This window comes from Epinephelus moara, chromosome 22, assembly GCF_006386435.1.
Source record: "Epinephelus moara isolate mb chromosome 22, YSFRI_EMoa_1.0, whole genome shotgun sequence".
Taxonomy (NCBI): domain Eukaryota; kingdom Metazoa; phylum Chordata; class Actinopteri; order Perciformes; family Serranidae; genus Epinephelus; species Epinephelus moara.
In genome coordinates, this window is record NC_065527.1 from 14,307,406 (window position 1) to 14,324,376 (window position 16,971).

Sequence of the window (16,971 nt, forward strand, 5' to 3'; positions counted from 1 at the left end):
TTGGTGACCACCATGTTGTTTTTGTACGCAAACAAAATTATCTTTGTTATCATTTTTTTTCAATTAGTAAGTAATGTAATGTTAGTGTATGGTTCCCTCCTGCAGCTTGATTGGACGCTATCGGATTAGTTCAAACAAAGTGGATCTAAGTGTCGACTTGCTGGGAGTGAATAGTTGATTCAGGAAATAAATAAATGGAAATGAATTCATTCGTGGCGCACTTTTCACATATGCTTTTTAATCTTTGGGGTCGGGGTACAGTATCAATTATTTTCAAATCAAAAGGCTCAAGTCCAAGTGAAGTTACGAGTCACTGCTGTTTAAGTCCAACTTGAGTTGCAAGTCTTTTTTGATTTTGTCAAGCAGAGTCTAAAGTAATCAAATTTGTAACTCGAGTCTGACTCAAGTTCAAGTCATCTAACTCGAGTCCACACCTCTGGCTGCTAATAATTACTTTCATTACTGATTAATCTGCCATTTATCTTTCCAATTAATCGATTCATTGTTTCATCTTGAAAATGTCCCCACAGCTCAGGTGTACACAGGGCTGTTTCTAGGATTTGAGGACACTCGGGGCCCGAACCTCTGTGTTTTTTAATAGACAAGCTCAATTTTGATTATTTTTTATGCACTCTGGCACCTTTTTTTTTTTTACATTCAAAGAAAAGCGTCCCCAGTTTGAATCAGTTTATTTTCATTGTGAATTAGAAAGTCCTGTGGCGGGCCAGATTTGTCCTGCAGGCTGTAATTTGAGTGTCACTGGTCCATGGTAAAATTCTGATTTCTTTCAGATAATTGATTTGCTTTTGAAATAAATAATCAATAAATCAATGCAAATTTTAGAAAAATACAAATATAGTGCACATCTAATCCTCAATGGTAGCTCAAATCCTGCTGCCCATTGCTCGGACATTGACAAATACATAAAGCTCAACTGTTGTATTTATGAAGTTCAATTTGATCACCAGTACACGGATCAACATTTTCATATTCACAATGAACATCTGTGAACACTGATCAGAGGCTGATTAACATCTACTCATCAGCATATCTCTGATTTCATTCAAATAAGAGTTCATGTGAGCCTCAAGAGCACTTGGATCTTTTATAAGCGAGGAGAGGAGGGAACCCTTCATATGAAAGAAATCTGGGGGATATGAAAGGCAAAGCGAGATAAGAGAAAGAAAGAGATAGGAAAAAAGATCATGAGCCATGTTTCATCTAAAGAATATGAATGAACACGTGAGAGAGGGGGAAGCACAATTCACAGAGGATGAAAAGGTTCCCCTCAGAGGGAAGGGAGGGCGTCTAACCATCACAAATCCTCATAGAGTCGCCTCATTAGGACGGAGAAGTGTTTCCAATGGCGACAAGTTTTTTTGAGCCGGCATGGCGAGGGAGGGTGGTAGCAGCGCTCTAAAAATATTCCCGGTGCCTTGGGGTATGATAGAGGGAGTGAGAAGGGGTGTGGACAGAGAGACATAAGTCTCTCCTGCAAGACCCCCCCCCCTTTTTTTTTAATCTTACTCTGAAAGACAGCAAAAAGGAAGAGCTCTGGCAGTCAATTTTAGGCCCTCAAAAGATAAAAGGTGGCAGGAAATCCATTAACAAAATAAAACACTGACTTGGATTTAAGTGATTTTGTGGTCTCATTAAAAAGCTGCCCCCTTTGGAGTGCTTCAAAAACACCCCTAAATTTAACCTCACATAGAAAGATTTTAATACAACCCCAGCCCACCACCAGCATTTATTTACATTTACTGAAAACAGCACTGAATTTGAATCTGAAAGCTTATGGGAAATTCCCAAAGTGACGCAGAACGAGGCGCAGAGCCAACACTTATTGACTAAACTCACAAATACAGACACGTGCGCCCTCACACAGGAGCGCACAGTGCCACCCTAATCAGTCACACTCCCTCCTTCCTTTCATGCAGCACAGTGACAGGCACCGGAGATTAACGCTGGTCTCAATCTATATCTCTTCCTCTGTGTGTGTGTGTGTGTGTGTGTGTGTGTGTGTGACATTAGCGGTAATGGTTCCCGTGTGGCCAATCACAGTGCACATTACCCAGTGAGAAAACTCCATATAAATAACCTGGTCTCCATGGACATACATACACCTTGTGACCACTAACAAACACATCACCCCAGAATAATAAACAAAGAATGGACAGTATGTGCCTGTCACAAGCTGTGTTTGCAGCGGGGGAAACACCAGGATTCTCCCAGTGGCCTGTTTAACAGTTGGGATTCAATTATCTCATGTGCGGAGGCTATCCTGCACGTTCACCTCTGTTGGCCAACGACATAAATTACTGATAGCGAGACAGACACGACCAAACAACGCTGACGTCACTGAAGACTCTGAATGAATTATCCTGACAAGATAAAACGAGAGGCCACAGATTAACCCGAGTAGTAGATAAACACATGAATAAAATACAACGGTAAATGTATTGATTTTTCTATACACAAAAGACACGCACTCAAACCACACACACACACACACACACACACACACACACACACACACACACACACACACACACACACACACACACACTGCCAAACAAACAAACCAAGTTCAGCCTCACTGATAAAATTTTCCATTTTACTTTAATCTCTGTCAGAATGTACTGTATGTCGCCGTCACAAAAGCCCCATTTTGTTTTTCTGACAGAGAGGAAGATGAGTCTCCAAAACCACCACTGCGCTTCAAAACAGGAAGCCGCCTGTCAGCTCATCACAGAGAGCTTCCTGTGGCTCCACTGAGAGCCGAGTGAAGTGACAGCACAGAGGACAGAGAAAGAAAGAAAGAAAGGATTCTTGATACAGTAACATAGTAAGGGTGGGTGTCACTGTACTGACACAGAAGCCCCTATTTAGGTTTGACACATATTCAAACCCAGCGAGAGATAAACTTTCATTCATCCTTTTTATTTCCTAATTTTCAATAGTCTCAAACAGTTTCAAACAGTCTCAGTTTCATACTGATGCCAAACGAGACCATCAGCTCGAATTATCTATATCTATATACTTACTCTTAAAGACAAATTGTGCAGGATTGTCACTTACTGTCTGTAAATATGCTCTTCAGCGAAAGCGAAATTAAAAGCCAGCCCCAGATTCATTCATGATTTCCATTTCGGCTTACATTATTTTTCGATGCTGTGTTTCTTGGATGCTTGCTGCTCACGGTCTGGCACGTGTTCATTACTTTTTATAAAGCTCCGATCATTAACGACCTGAACACAGAAAATAAGGAGAAAATAAGTCTTATTTTCTCCTTATTTTCTGTGTTCAGGTCGTTTCTGCCTGTATTTTCTTATTAAGAAAATACAGGCAGAGGGCAGAGTCGCTGCAGAAATAACACACACTTCTAGCGCGTCATAAGTGATGATTGAGAGGGATTTACTTGTGTATGAGTCTATATATTGCTTTCTAGTAAAAACCTGCATAGTATACCTTTAATGCCAGTCCCTAGGTCAGATTTCCCGCAAAATCAGATGAAACTTTTTTCGGCACGCAGACAGGAAGAGTCCATGTTTACATTTCCCTAGGTTGGGGCAGGACCAGCAAAGCCAAAATTTTTTTTTACTCAAAAGCAAACAAACAAACAAAAACCCAAAAGGGACAGTGATAGATAGCAGGCGAAAACATGAGTCAACATTACTTGGCCACTCCACACTCCTAGACACATAAGTGATACCTCTGTTTTGTCTATGAAATACATTGCAAGACATGATTACATCAATATATGAATTTACGTTGACAAAACAAAATTACTTTGTGTCCCCATCTTCACATTATTAATAATCTTACATAGCCACAAATAGATGCATTACATCATCACTATGCATCATGTGCAGCTGTGTTTAAAAAAGAAAAATAGTATTTAGAATACGTTTTTTCATCTGCCAGTTTGTATTTGACAGAAATACAAAAAGATTACTGTGAATAAATTTGGAGAATACACACTGCTATGAGATTACTGATGTTCCTGGAAGGACATCGAGCCTGATTGAACTGTAGGGACAGATGGACGGATGAAGGGCGAGAGAAATGTGGGAGACAGTGTGGCAGAGCAGATTAGATGCAGTTATCAGGGGAAGGATCCGCAAGATGACAGAGAGACATCACAGAAAGTTGAAACTTTAGAAAAGTACACGGATTAACAAGAGGAAAAAAAAAAGATGGGGAAAGGACGGACGGAGAGAAATAAATCAAGAAGCTCTTTAACAGATTACTGTGCGTCTTAAATGCGTGCAGTCACAGAGCCTCTGCACAGGATATTTGCCTTTAGGCACCAGCATGGCCTTCATTAGCGAGCTTACATTCATGCATGATATGATGTATGACAGCGTACGTTTATATGGATGCAACAAGCTTGTATCGCTAATTACAGCATCTCACAGTCAGCAAAATGAAGATGTAGGTCATTCGTGGGCATTGTCTTTGATCCAACAATTAAGAAATACAGAGGAGGAGAGACGGTTGTGACGTGAGCGAGAATACACCAGAGAGGAGTGAAAATTGGTTTGGAGGAAGGGCTGTCTTCCCTGTGGCCTTGTGTGTTTGACGGCAGGTGATGGATGATTAATGACACAGTTTATTCCAGTCCCTCTCACCCTGGAGCGGGGGTTAGGAGGCGATTTACTGGGAATGGTGAGATGATGTATGGAACGTGAAAGAGAGGCCTTCAAAATAAGGGACTCCACTAGATTTATTTCATGTAGTGGAAACATGGGGAGATCTGTTGAGAGGTTTATTTGTGTTTGAGAGCCATTAGGTGCCGGCAGCCACCAGCTTGTTACGTTGATATTGTTAGTATCATCACATGGCTGTGGAATAATTGATTTGGACTGGCTGGCAGATGTCCATTAAAACTGTATATGAAAACATAGCTCCAATCAACCACTAACCCATCACTCTGAATCACTGCACGGGGCTATTACACAGCAGGTAACCATAGCAACAGTACAGATGCTTCATGCTCTGTACCAGTTAACTCTTACTGAAGAAACTAACCTAAATGGGGATTAATCAGGCTACACACAAACTAAAATAATGGATGACAACACAGCCACTGTTTTATTCTCGGGTTCAGTGCCTACATGTAGTAAATAATGGACCACTGGAGGAGACACTACTCCAGGGCCATGTATTGGACATACGACAGGAATTATGATACAGGGGTTACGATTCAATATATGGTGATATATTGGTTTAGGGACCTCAGAATTGCATCTCTGCCTTCCACAGATGATGTGGTTCTGTTGGCTTCATCACACCGTGACCTCCAGCATGCACTGGGGCGGTTTGCAGCCAAGTGTGAAGCGATCAGGATGAGAGTCGGCACCTCAAAATCTGAGGCCATGGTTCTCTGCCGAAAACCGGTGGATTGCCCCCTATGAGTTGGGGGAGAGTTATTGCCTCAAGCAAGAGAGTTCAAGTATCTCGGGGTCTTTTTCACAAGAGAAGGTAGAATGGAGAGTGAGATGAATCGGTGGTTTGGTGCAGCTGGTGCAGCATCTGCAGTGATGCGGGCACTGCACCAGACTGTTGTGGTGAAGAGGAAGCTGAGCCAGAAGGCGAAGCTTTCAATTTACTGGTCTATCTACGTCCCAACCCTCACCTATGGTCATGAGCTCTGGGTAGTGACTGAAAGGAATGAGATCGTGGATACAAGCAGCTGAAATTAGTTTAGTCCCTAGGGTGGCTGGGCTCAGCCTGAGAGATAGGGTAAGGAGCCTGCACATCCGGAGGGAGCTCAGAGTAGAGATGAGATGGGTGAGATGAGGTGGTTCAGGCATCTGATCAGGATGCCTCCTGGGCGCCTCCCACTGGAGGTGTTTTGGGCATGTCCCACTGGTAGGAGGCCCCTGGGCAGACCCAGAACACGCTGGAGGGATTACATATTTCATCTGGCCTGGGAACACCTTGGGGTCCCCCAGGAGGAGCTGGAAAGTGTTGCTGGGGAGAGGGACATCTGGGCTGCTTTGCTTGGCCTGCTGCCCCTGCAACCTGGCCCCGGATAAGTGGATGAAAATGGATGGAAATGGATGGATAGATAACAACACAGAAGGATCTAGCAGTCGGGGGTTTAAACACCACAAGCATGCCCCTTTTACACTGCCTGTTCAAGATGGAAATGTCACACCATTATTCCCCCCAGCTGTTCCTTTTACAAGGTACAACCATAGAATTGGGGGACAGAGTTGTCACGCCTATAGGCCAGTAGCGGAGGTAGTAACAACACCAAATCGACGTCAGTGTAAAAGGGACAGCCAGCAGAAAGGGACCATGTACTGGACGGGTGTGATGTTTTGACGACGTGTTATGTGGGGGGATTTGAAAAGTAGCTAGCAGGAGTTAGCAGCTGACTCCAAAAAAGAACAGCAGCTGAAAATGTCTGCACACTGGGGGAGACAATGAGATCAGGGAGCTCTTCACCCTCTGAGCAGAAGGCGAGATCAACCGCCACATAAAAGGGACAGTAACTGTTATTGCCATTTTCTGCTATTGTTACTGTTCAGAAAGCGTGGACCTACACGTTTGTTATATGTCACACTAAAGGCCAGCGCTGTTTTGTTACATGTCACACACATTGCACCTCTTTGGCTATTATGCCATCATTGTTTGATTCAATATAAAATCAATGGATGCGTAATAAAGGGACTTCGTAACGGCCCTGCTGCAAAATCTCTGTGTAAAGAAAAGCTACACTTAACGGTGCAATGAGTCTTTGCATGTAAACTAATAATCAAAAATCTATAGCCTTTTTGAGAATCCATACAGAATCACAAAACATAATTTTGCAACACTCAAGTGCATCAATATTTTTTACACCCCTACACACACCTCATGTAATGTGATAAATATGTCACTCTGAACCAAAGTGATAGACCCACAGACCAACATGGCCGTCCCTAGAGCCACTTGCACTTGCATGCTCAGTAAGAATGTAGGACCTTTGAAGAATTTCCTGCTTTTCTCTTTTCTGTATAATCACATATGATATGACAGATTCGCACTGGCTTTTGACTGTTGTTCAGATAGAAAAAAGGATTTGAGACACCACCTTGAGCTCTGAGAAATTGTAAAGGATATTTATTGCCATTATCTAACTTTATCTACACTAAACAATGAATCCAAAACATAACCGTCATATTAAATGATTATTAATCTACTTATTTGCTGCCTTAATAGGGACATCTTTATGAATTGATCACAGAGTGTGTAATAATCACACAATCTATATCTCTGTGTGGGTGTTGTGCGTGTGCGTGACTGCAATAGAAGACAGGACATTAGGGTTAAACAGGGCACAGGAAAAACAATATGTGGTCAAGTTGTTCTGTCTGTGGCTCGATGTATGGGAACCCGGTTCAACAGAAAATGTGGTGAGCATTCACAGTAACTCATCTGCACAGTCTGCCTATAAGCCCCTGCCCTTGTGGCAAGTATAGCTGCAGATGCTCTTTTACGCCTCAAACCTTTGAAGTCCCATGTGCGCTCGAGTGCACATACACACCAACACAGACACAATCAAACACACACACCACACAGAATGAAACAAGTAAAAGGTTGACTTGAAAAGCTCATTATGTCAGCGAGCTAACCACCATTTCAGCTGACAAACGTCAGAGATGCATTTACTGGAGATAGGAGACCAAAAACAGGCGGTTGGAGCCTTGAGTCAGGCATCAACGATCAAAGGGCCGAGTGGGGGTTTCACACGGCTCAGTGATGACTTGAGGGGAGGCTCACAAACATGCAAAAACTCAGACATCCATGCACACACACATCCACGGCTAGATGTATATTATGAATGTAGAGTGCGTATGTGGAGCGACTCAATCACCTGAGGAGCTCAGAGTAGTAGCATGTCCTGTGGCTCCATTACAATCAGTGAGAAGGTTTATCCACTCCCTGTGCTGTGCAGGGGTCATGCTTATGCCGGCTAAAGTGGTTTAAAGCGGGCTAAAGATGTTGATTTGAACTGCAGGAGGTGCTCAGTGCTGCTCTGACTCAAACAACTACCCTCCCCAGCTGTGTGCTGCTGACGCCTCTGGCTAATGCTGTTCCCTCAGTCTATAAAGCACACACATGAAGATAAAATGCACACACACAGACACACATTAGACATGAATACTGATGAGGGTAAGTGCACACAAGTATATGCATTGGCAGAGATATACCATATATGAACAAAAGCACAAACGTACGCTGTCCAGTAAAAACAACATGGCTCAAAATTTGAATGAAAGTTTAGGGGAATTGTTTACTATTTTGGGAAATTTGCTGAGAGTTAGATGAGAAGATTGATACCACTCTTGTATGTGTTGGTTAGATATGGCGCTGGAGTCAGAAGGTGTGCTTTGCATAAAGACTGGAAACAGGGAAACAGCTACTTTGGCTCTCTCTACACTTCTGTTTTTGTGCAAATCAAACAAACAAGTTGTAAGGGAGCTGGCATGCAGATTTGCTACCTATGGACAGAGGCAGGCTAGCTGTTTCCCCCTGCTTTCAATCTTTGTGCTAAGCTACGCTAACCTTCTCCTGGGTGCCATGCAATTGTCCCAACTACTCCTTATTCCAAAAAATATCCCATTGGACCAAAAGTCCATTTGTTTAGCAGCTCATTATCCCAAAAAACAAACGCCTATTGTTTTGAAAATACACACTGTCCATGTAGTTAGACAAATTCATGTAACTATCTGGGCGCGATATTTTTTTTTTCCTACTATGGTGAAGTTAAGACCTGCCCTACTCTGCCTCTGACTGGCTTACCCTGATATTCTTACCCTCACTCTGGCCTAAACCTAACCAACCCAACCAACGAAGGCAATGACTACCAGCCAACCAGAGGCAGAGTAGCGCAGGTCATTCTTTCGTCATCGCACAAAAACAAATTGCCCCTCAGGAAGGTCCACTAATCTTTTTGGGAAGCAAATTTGTGTTTACAAGGATAGCAAAGGCATGATCCGCTCCGCTCTCCCTGTGATTGGCTAGTACTTGTCTTTGTTGGATTAGTTAGGTTCAAACAAGAGGAGTGGGACGGGTTAGGGTTAGGGAAAGAATGTCAGGGTAAGCCAATCCGAAGCAGAGTAAGGTAGAGTAGGGTGGGCCATGCCTTCGCTATCCTATGAAATGTAAATTCGCGTTTGGGAGAGTGCGAATTTTTGGAGAAATGGGTGTTTCTTTTCAGGATAATGGGCTGTCGCACAAATGGGCTTTTGGTTCAGTGGAACATTTTCTGGAATATTAGGATTTTAGAATAATGAGCCATCGGAACACTAGACTGTCCCCGTCTCCTGACCCCAGCGTCACACTGGACAAAACATAAAGTGGTGTCAATCTTCTCATCTAGCTATCAGCAAGCAAATTTATGTACATCCCAAAATGTTGCACCATTCCTTTAAGTTTTCAGATAAATTGGAGCATTACAGTCTCCTATAAAAGCTGAGGCAGTTCTTGTTCTATACCTCGAGGAAAACCCACTGGATTATATCGTAACGCAATATTTTTCGTGGTTAATGAAAAGATGAGATTTTGGAGATATGTGATTTACATCGTACAGCTATGTGCCCGCATACACACACTCTCACTCTCTTTCTCTCTCTCACACACACACGGGGAGACACACACACTTAACCATGCCAACCATGTATTTCTGAGTCTTATAGTTTATGCTGGCATGAGTAATGAGGGAGCTGGAAAGCAGATATTTGTTGTGCCTAGCTCCGTTTTACTAGAAGGTCTGTGCAAGTGTGTGTGTGTGTGTGTGTGTGTGTGTGTGTGCTTGTGTGTGTGTTTGAAACTAAGAGAGAGACAAAGAGAGTGCCTGATGGTTATCTACATCAAGATGAACTTGAAACAGTCACAAACTGAGTAGGCAAACTGATTCTGCATCTCCTTCACGCGCATGAGAGCGAGACAGAATAAATGAGAGGACAGCGGACGGCACAAAGTACATACTAATGAAAGACAATTAAGGGTACTCTCATTAACTCAGCCGCAGCCAACGGGAGCCATACACACACACACACACACACACACACACACACACACACACACACACACACACATATACACACACACTGGATGTGAATCCCATGACTCCCGTGAAAAGCGGTCTGGAATGTCATGTTTCCTGTTTATCTGCCCACATACCAGACTCCTATTGTGTGGAATCCTGGGTTTAACTGCAGGGGTAGTTTGGGAAACAGCAGAGCAGAACACACTGTTGTGTCGACAGGTGGATTCATAACTCCTGAGCTCCATCTATCTCAAGCCTCAGGTGTTTAGAATTCATAACACAAACACGTTTATGGTGAGAGCACAAACGTACACGCAGCGCTGTGTGGGACGGTTCGTTGATCGCTGAACGTTCTCAGCATCAAATGTGCCCACTGAACATGAATGAGTCAAATCATGCCATGAATGCATGCTTCAATACACGGGACCCACGTGCATTGTTTTCCCCCCCACGCTGTCCTGCATTACAATCCCTTGGTTTGCAGGTGATATGTTCTGGATGCAGAGCCAAGACTTTATCAAACACCATTTCTGACCCGGCATGAGACGCCAGAACTTCACTGAGGCAAGCAGTGATTTTAAATCCTCTGTGTCAGGCTGGCTGCACTGTCGTAACAGACAGAAGAAAGGCAAGAGCAGGCCTGTGTGTGGGCAAGGAGGTGAGAAACATTTGTGTGTGTGTGTGTGTGTGTGTGTGTGTGTGTGTGTGTGTGTGTGTGTGCGAAGGGAGAAAGTTACGTGTCATCACCAACTGCTCATGACTTAATAGCAATATTGCAACATGAACCTTGCGAGGAAATTGGCCAACTGGCCGGCTTCCTGTCTTGCACAGTGGGAGCCAATCAGAAACAGATCATGAAGCCATGTTCGTACAATCATGTCTTTACAGGCAGCAGCTCTGGAGACAAGCTGCGACTAGAGATCAATTTAAGACCTCCCACATGCTGAGAGGGCCGAAGTCATAAAAGGACAAAAGCAGTACATGATGTATTGACTGATTTCTCTTGATATGACAGCGCTTTAAATGAGTCAAAATCCAACATAGACTGTTAAATGTTTTCCATGTCAACGTCTTTATACAAATAAACCAGACGTCTGCTTAAACGTGAGCTCAGATCAGTGTAGGCAGTAGGGTTAATTGGACAGGGGTAGTCAACTGTGAGCCACCGAAGGCGGAGTGAATGCAATTTCTCATTCTAATCAAAAACTACAGCAGGTGCTTTCGCTTATTAGTTCCTCCTCCTCCTCTCTGGCTGATGGAGTGCTAATAAGTGACATCGCCTGCTGACTGTAGTCTGTCGCTAGAACAAAGCCTGGCCTGCACATATCGACCCTACAGTGTCTGACAGACACACGACTGAAAAGCTCTGAGATTGAATGTTTTTGTGCTGATTTGGAGTCCTGTGTGGTCTTAAGTCGAGACTTGGGATTTACAGGTGCTCGCTGCCATCCTCAATGTGACAGGATGTGCACAAAATACTTCTACTCATCTATCAAAATGTGCAGGTAGATTATATCCAGCAGTGTTGGGGGTAGAGCTGTGTGTGAAGTCATCTCAGTGGTGATTTAATAGTGACTTTATAGCATTTTCTACATACCATGGCACCAGCATTACACACATGCAGGCTTGTAGTGTTTGTGCACAATTCAAGCAACCATATCCTACTTTATCATGATCTATGGAATCATTACTCATTTTTTTAGGTCTGCTCTGGACTTGCAACAGTTTGCCTACATGCTTTAGTGTGTGAGTGTTTCCTCTTGTGTTTCAAAGCAAGATGAGCTGTGCTCTCCTGATGGAGATGATGGCCTACCTTGATCAGACTGCTGCGTCGAGGGATTGCTTTGGAGGATGGATCTGAACCCGCGCTCTCCCACGTCGGTGACTCGCAGCTGGATTCCGTTTGGACCCTCTTGACGGTGTCTGACACGCTGCAGTTTCCGTTTGACACCGGCTCTCCCCGGTGCGTCTCCAGGCTCGTTCCGGCTCCTCCTGACGCAGCTTTCCAGCCAGCAACCGGTGGACCGACGGCGCTCTTGTTCTCTCCAAAATCAGCCATTGGTGCCACTTTTTTTGGGGGGGGTGGTGGAGAGGTGAGGGGGGAGATTTCTCAGATCTCCTGGAAGCGGCGGAGCTCCGAACGCAACAGCGCTGCACGCGGATGCAGGCGTGCCATCGCGTTAAAGTGAACGATCTGTGACCGTGCGCCAAGAGCGGAGGAAACTTCTCTCTCTATCTGTGTCGCTCCCTCCCCCGGGGTGACAGGAGGAGAGACAGCTGAGCGACAGCAGTGCACCTTCCAGACCTCCGCCGCCGACAATCAACACCTCTCTGCGCGGTAGCTGGATGTGCGCTTGCGTTCAGGAAATGCACATGCTATACGGAGGCTGTCTGCTCCTCCTTCGCCGCCGCCTCAATCTAAACCCTGTTCTTCACACTGTGCCACACAGCAACGCACACCATAATGATTTAAACATTTAGATCATCGGCTCCTTCTGTCGCCCCCCGCCCCCCTCTGTCCCTCTCCAGTCATCGTCAGCAGCCACTGGGTTTATGAGTGCAGCAGCAGCAGGCTAATAAAGCCGTCATCTGTCACCAGTCTGTCAGATGGGTGGGTGGTTTGTGTTTTTCTGTTCCTCCAGCAACCAAGAGGGGCTTTTTGTTTATTTGTTTGTGCTACTTTCTATTAAGTCTGCAGTTATGGGTGTCTATAGGTAATTATTAAAGGATTGTGATCATCAGATCTGTAGTTACAAATGTTAGTAAGTGATTAATGAAGGGTTTTAATCATAATATCTGCAGTTATGGATGTTAATAAGCAATTCATAAAGGCTTTACACTCTCAAGTCTGAAGTCATGAATGTTAGGAAGTCATTAATATAAGGTCTTTAGTTATAAATAGGTTTTAATTGTCAGGTTTGCAGTTATGAATGTTAATAAGGCATTAATGAAGGGTTTTGATGAGTAAGTCTATGGATGTTAATGAGTCAGTAATAAAGGTCAAGAATTTTAATGATTAAATCTGCAGTTATGAATGTTAAGTTATTAATGAAGGGTTTTAATGATTAAGTCTACAGTTATGGATGTTAAGTTATTAATGAAGGGTTTTAATGATTAAGTCTACAGTTATGGATGTTAATAAATCATTTATAGAGGGATTTCTTGCTAAAGTTTACATTTATAAATGATAATAGGTCATTTATAGAGAGCTTTAATGATTAAGTCTACAGTTATGGATGTTAATAAATCGTTTATAGAGGGGTTTCTTGCTAAAGTTTACAGTTATAAATGGTAATAGGTCATTTATAGAGGGGTTTCATGATTAAGTCTACAGTTATGGGTGTTAATAAATCATTTATAGAGGGTTTTAGTCACAAAGTTTGCACTTAAAAATGTTAAAAAGCTGTTAATAAAGGGATCTTGGTAAAGATAGTATTCAGGCCTTTTCTAGAAATAAACTATCCGTGGGGTGGAGGCGGTGAAGGGTGGTCCCCTCACTGGCCCTTTCTGGCCAAAATTACTGGAGGCCGACATTACTGTCTTTAAAAGGATGTGGCACACTTATTTTTAAGCTAGCTTAAAAATAGTCATATCTAGGGAAACTAATCAACCTAAGCATCAATTGGTACCAGCTATGTCATGCTAGCTTGTTGTGAAGGGGTTAAATAACGCTCCAAATTTAGGCTAATTTTTGGCGAGGGAAAAATGTATATGTATGTCTTGAGAAAATAAGTTATTGTCAGGCTTTTTTTTGCCATTTAGACTTGCGCTGAAATTAATATTCTTTTCTGGTAAGCCCCTTAGAGACAGTCCTTTGCATGCACAAACACACAGTAGAATGCACTGTCAACTGCCTCTCTAAAATTCAATTGAAATCAAGGTCATGGATTCTGCTCAAGGATTCAGGGGGACATTTTTGTGATGCATTGCTCAGGGATGAATGCCAAGATGCCCTCCTCAAGGGTAAATGCCAAATATAATAAATAAGGGCACTTTTTTTTGTCAGAAATGCAATTTCTAGAACTTAATACGCTTCTCTGTAAGAACGTATACAGCGAGCAGTGCATGCTGGTGCTATAGGCAGACTGTTGTACACAGTCCCTGACCTGCAGTGTTTCTGTGACTCTGCAGGACAAACATCATGCTCTAAATAGCTGAAATGATTTTGCTTGTTGACACACAGTTATACCAATACTTACACAAATCAAGGTCAGTGCAACGTTCACTGACGCAAAGCCAACGTGTTGTGTGATTTATGTGATGAAGGTTGCCTCCAGCAGTGTAATTCCTCAATAATAAAACACAGTCTCATATAGAGTTAATCATTTAGGAGAGCCTTATCTGAAAAGACAGGAGGTTCTTCCATTTCATCATCAGCTCCACATTAACATAATTTAGTGATTGCAATAAAAACTGTGCACCAGGGTGCCCTTGCTCAGAAAAGTGAAGAAGAATTTTCTGTAATGTAATACTGAGTAAACACTCTCATAAAGTGTTGGAGGACGTGTCTGTGTTTTGCTCCTCTTGGCAGTTCTGTTTGCTCATTTTCATTAAAGGGAAATGATCCATCTAGCTTTCCAGGGGGCTCTTTCTGGAGGACATTTACACATTAGCTTAAGGAGGCCTGGAGGGACGAGATAGAGGATGACACAGTGTTTTGAGAACAGGACTAAACTGGAGCTGGAGTCAGACTGAACTTCAAGGTCGTAACTTTGGAGTGTCCTTTAGTTACAGGTGGGATGCAGGTGATGTACGAGCATGGCTTCTACTACCACTGAACAAACCACTGAAGTTAGTAGCATCTGTTGCAGGAGCTTCCATCAGCTGCATTTTATAAAGTATATGTTGCAGTATTTTATGCCCTGTAATCTAGGGTGGGTATCGACGCGGCAGCTGAATTCAGATGCCATATGAATTACGTTTGAACCAACAAGTGCTGACTACGGTGAAAATCCAGCAATGTCGACATTAATACAGCACCAGCCGGGCAGCACCACTCACAAGCCATCTGAGTTAAAGTTATAGGGTTGAGTATGAAACTATACCAGTGGGTTTTTAATGTCAACATATTCCTTTCACAAAAGTTTAGTCGAATTAGATCCAGCATGAAAAGGCTCAGCGGTGATTAAATGTCATGTGTGATAACGTATGGCCTCTGTGCAGAGAGCAGCATTAATCCTGTGCTGAATTTCATAATTAAAATTATGAATCTGCTGGTCAGGACAGAAAATTGTTGTCATACATCCGGCCAGACTTTGATCAGTGAATGTTGAGGCTTAATCTGGACAAAATCCACTTCAGTGTGATGGGTTAGACACGTTAAAACATCAGTGTTTCATTATCAAAGCATTATGGTCTAGTTATTTCAGAGCAATAATACTTTAGTGGTATTGTTTCTCAAAATTAAGACTGCACTTCCCATAAAGCCATACTTGCACCTGATGACACACTGCATTAATATACATGAATGCATACAGTATATTGATTGTACATGAGACTGTGCCTCGGTGATGGTTAAGCGAGCACAGATGTGGCTACCAGTTTAGACCCCTGAGGAGTACTGGTTTGCCTTTGCTGCCATCTAGTGTTTGCTATCAGAACACAGTGGTGGGTGGACCAGTGAGTTGAGAGAGTGCTATGAATGTTGACATCATTCAGTATTTTTGACATGCTGGTGAACAATGTCCCTCTGCGGGTGCTGAACGGGGCAAATGTAGATGTTTTCATGGTGAAACTTGGCCGTTTCTCCCAGTTTAAGCTTAATGATGGGAAGAGGATCTTGGGGAGGGACTCCCCAATTACCAATGTTAGCAAAATAACAACATGGCTGAAATTCAAAGCCAATGTAGTCTATGGGGATGGTGTACTTCCTGGCAAAATTCTGAGCCACTCCAGTAAAAAATGACTGGGTGAGGTAGAAGCCAGAGAGCCAGAAGACTGTAGGTGGGCCGTTATCTATCCAGTCCTGTTGAGACAGACACCCAAGCATGTGCATAGGTAGTGGTACTTTAAAAAATGCAATTTAATTGATTCTCTCTGTGAGTGTTGCTTTAGTTTTATCAGAATGTAATAGATTTGTTTTAAATATCAAAATTTACATTCAATCTGCATAATCAATTTTCCTGACTCTACATGTATGCTCCTGGACTTGAACTACTGAGTATGTGCTTCATTCTTTTTATAAGTCATATTCCAAATATCTTAGGGCCTGTGTGATTCATGACAACCATAATTCTTACTTGTAGGAATTGCAGCCTGGCTATGAGATCCATCACATGGCTCCCCAGTGGCTTGAGAGAGGGGTATGACTTGGTTGCCCACATAGCGGGCACCTTGCCCGAGACCATACTGTTGAAAACATTCTCAAGTTCAGCACACATAACAATCTGGCCCCTCCAAGCTTGGAGGATGTTTACCAGGCTGATGCGCACCACATGAGTGAGTCTGTGGAGAGGGTAGACAGATGTGATCAAGTGTTAATTGAGTGTCCTGCACAAACTGATCAGTTTCCAACATGAATGTTTATTACACAGCAGTGCAAGTTGTTCTTACCTGTCTTAAAACAGTATTCATAGACTCCTCATATATGACTGGGTATTTATCCATCACCATTTGCATGTCAAAGTCTGCTGACATCTTAACAGGATGTCCTCTGCAAGCTCATCCACTAATCCCTACAGTAGTATAGAGTATAAAACAACAAGTTTGCGTGTAGTGTTTCCTCAGGAGAACACGCATAAGAGTGTGAAATGAAAGTCTGAGTACTTCTGAGAACAGGCAGTGCAAACCTGACTATATTTAGCCCCGCCTCCCGTCTCCCTGGGCAGAGTCAGCAGTACTCTCTCCAAGTGCTGATTGGTCTCTTGGTTATCCTCCGTGATGTCAGCGTTGCTATGAAGTCCGAACACACAAGAATCAGCACAAAT

At 43.1% G+C, this 16,971-nt stretch overlaps 1 protein-coding gene across 1 annotated transcript in view; it reads right to left on the reverse strand.

Moving 5' to 3' along the window:
• The window catches only part of LOC126383583 (inactive phospholipase C-like protein 2), a 33,196-nt gene extending 20,623 nt beyond the window's left edge, over window positions 1-12,573 (reverse strand). Inside the window, exon 1 of the mRNA XM_050034117.1 lies at window positions 11,859-12,573. Coding sequence (XP_049890074.1) covers window positions 11,859-12,104 — 246 coding nt within the window. The 5' untranslated portion in view covers window positions 12,105-12,573. The remainder of the gene's footprint in view (window positions 1-11,858) is intronic.
• Between the last annotated feature and the right edge of the window lie 4,398 nt (window positions 12,574-16,971).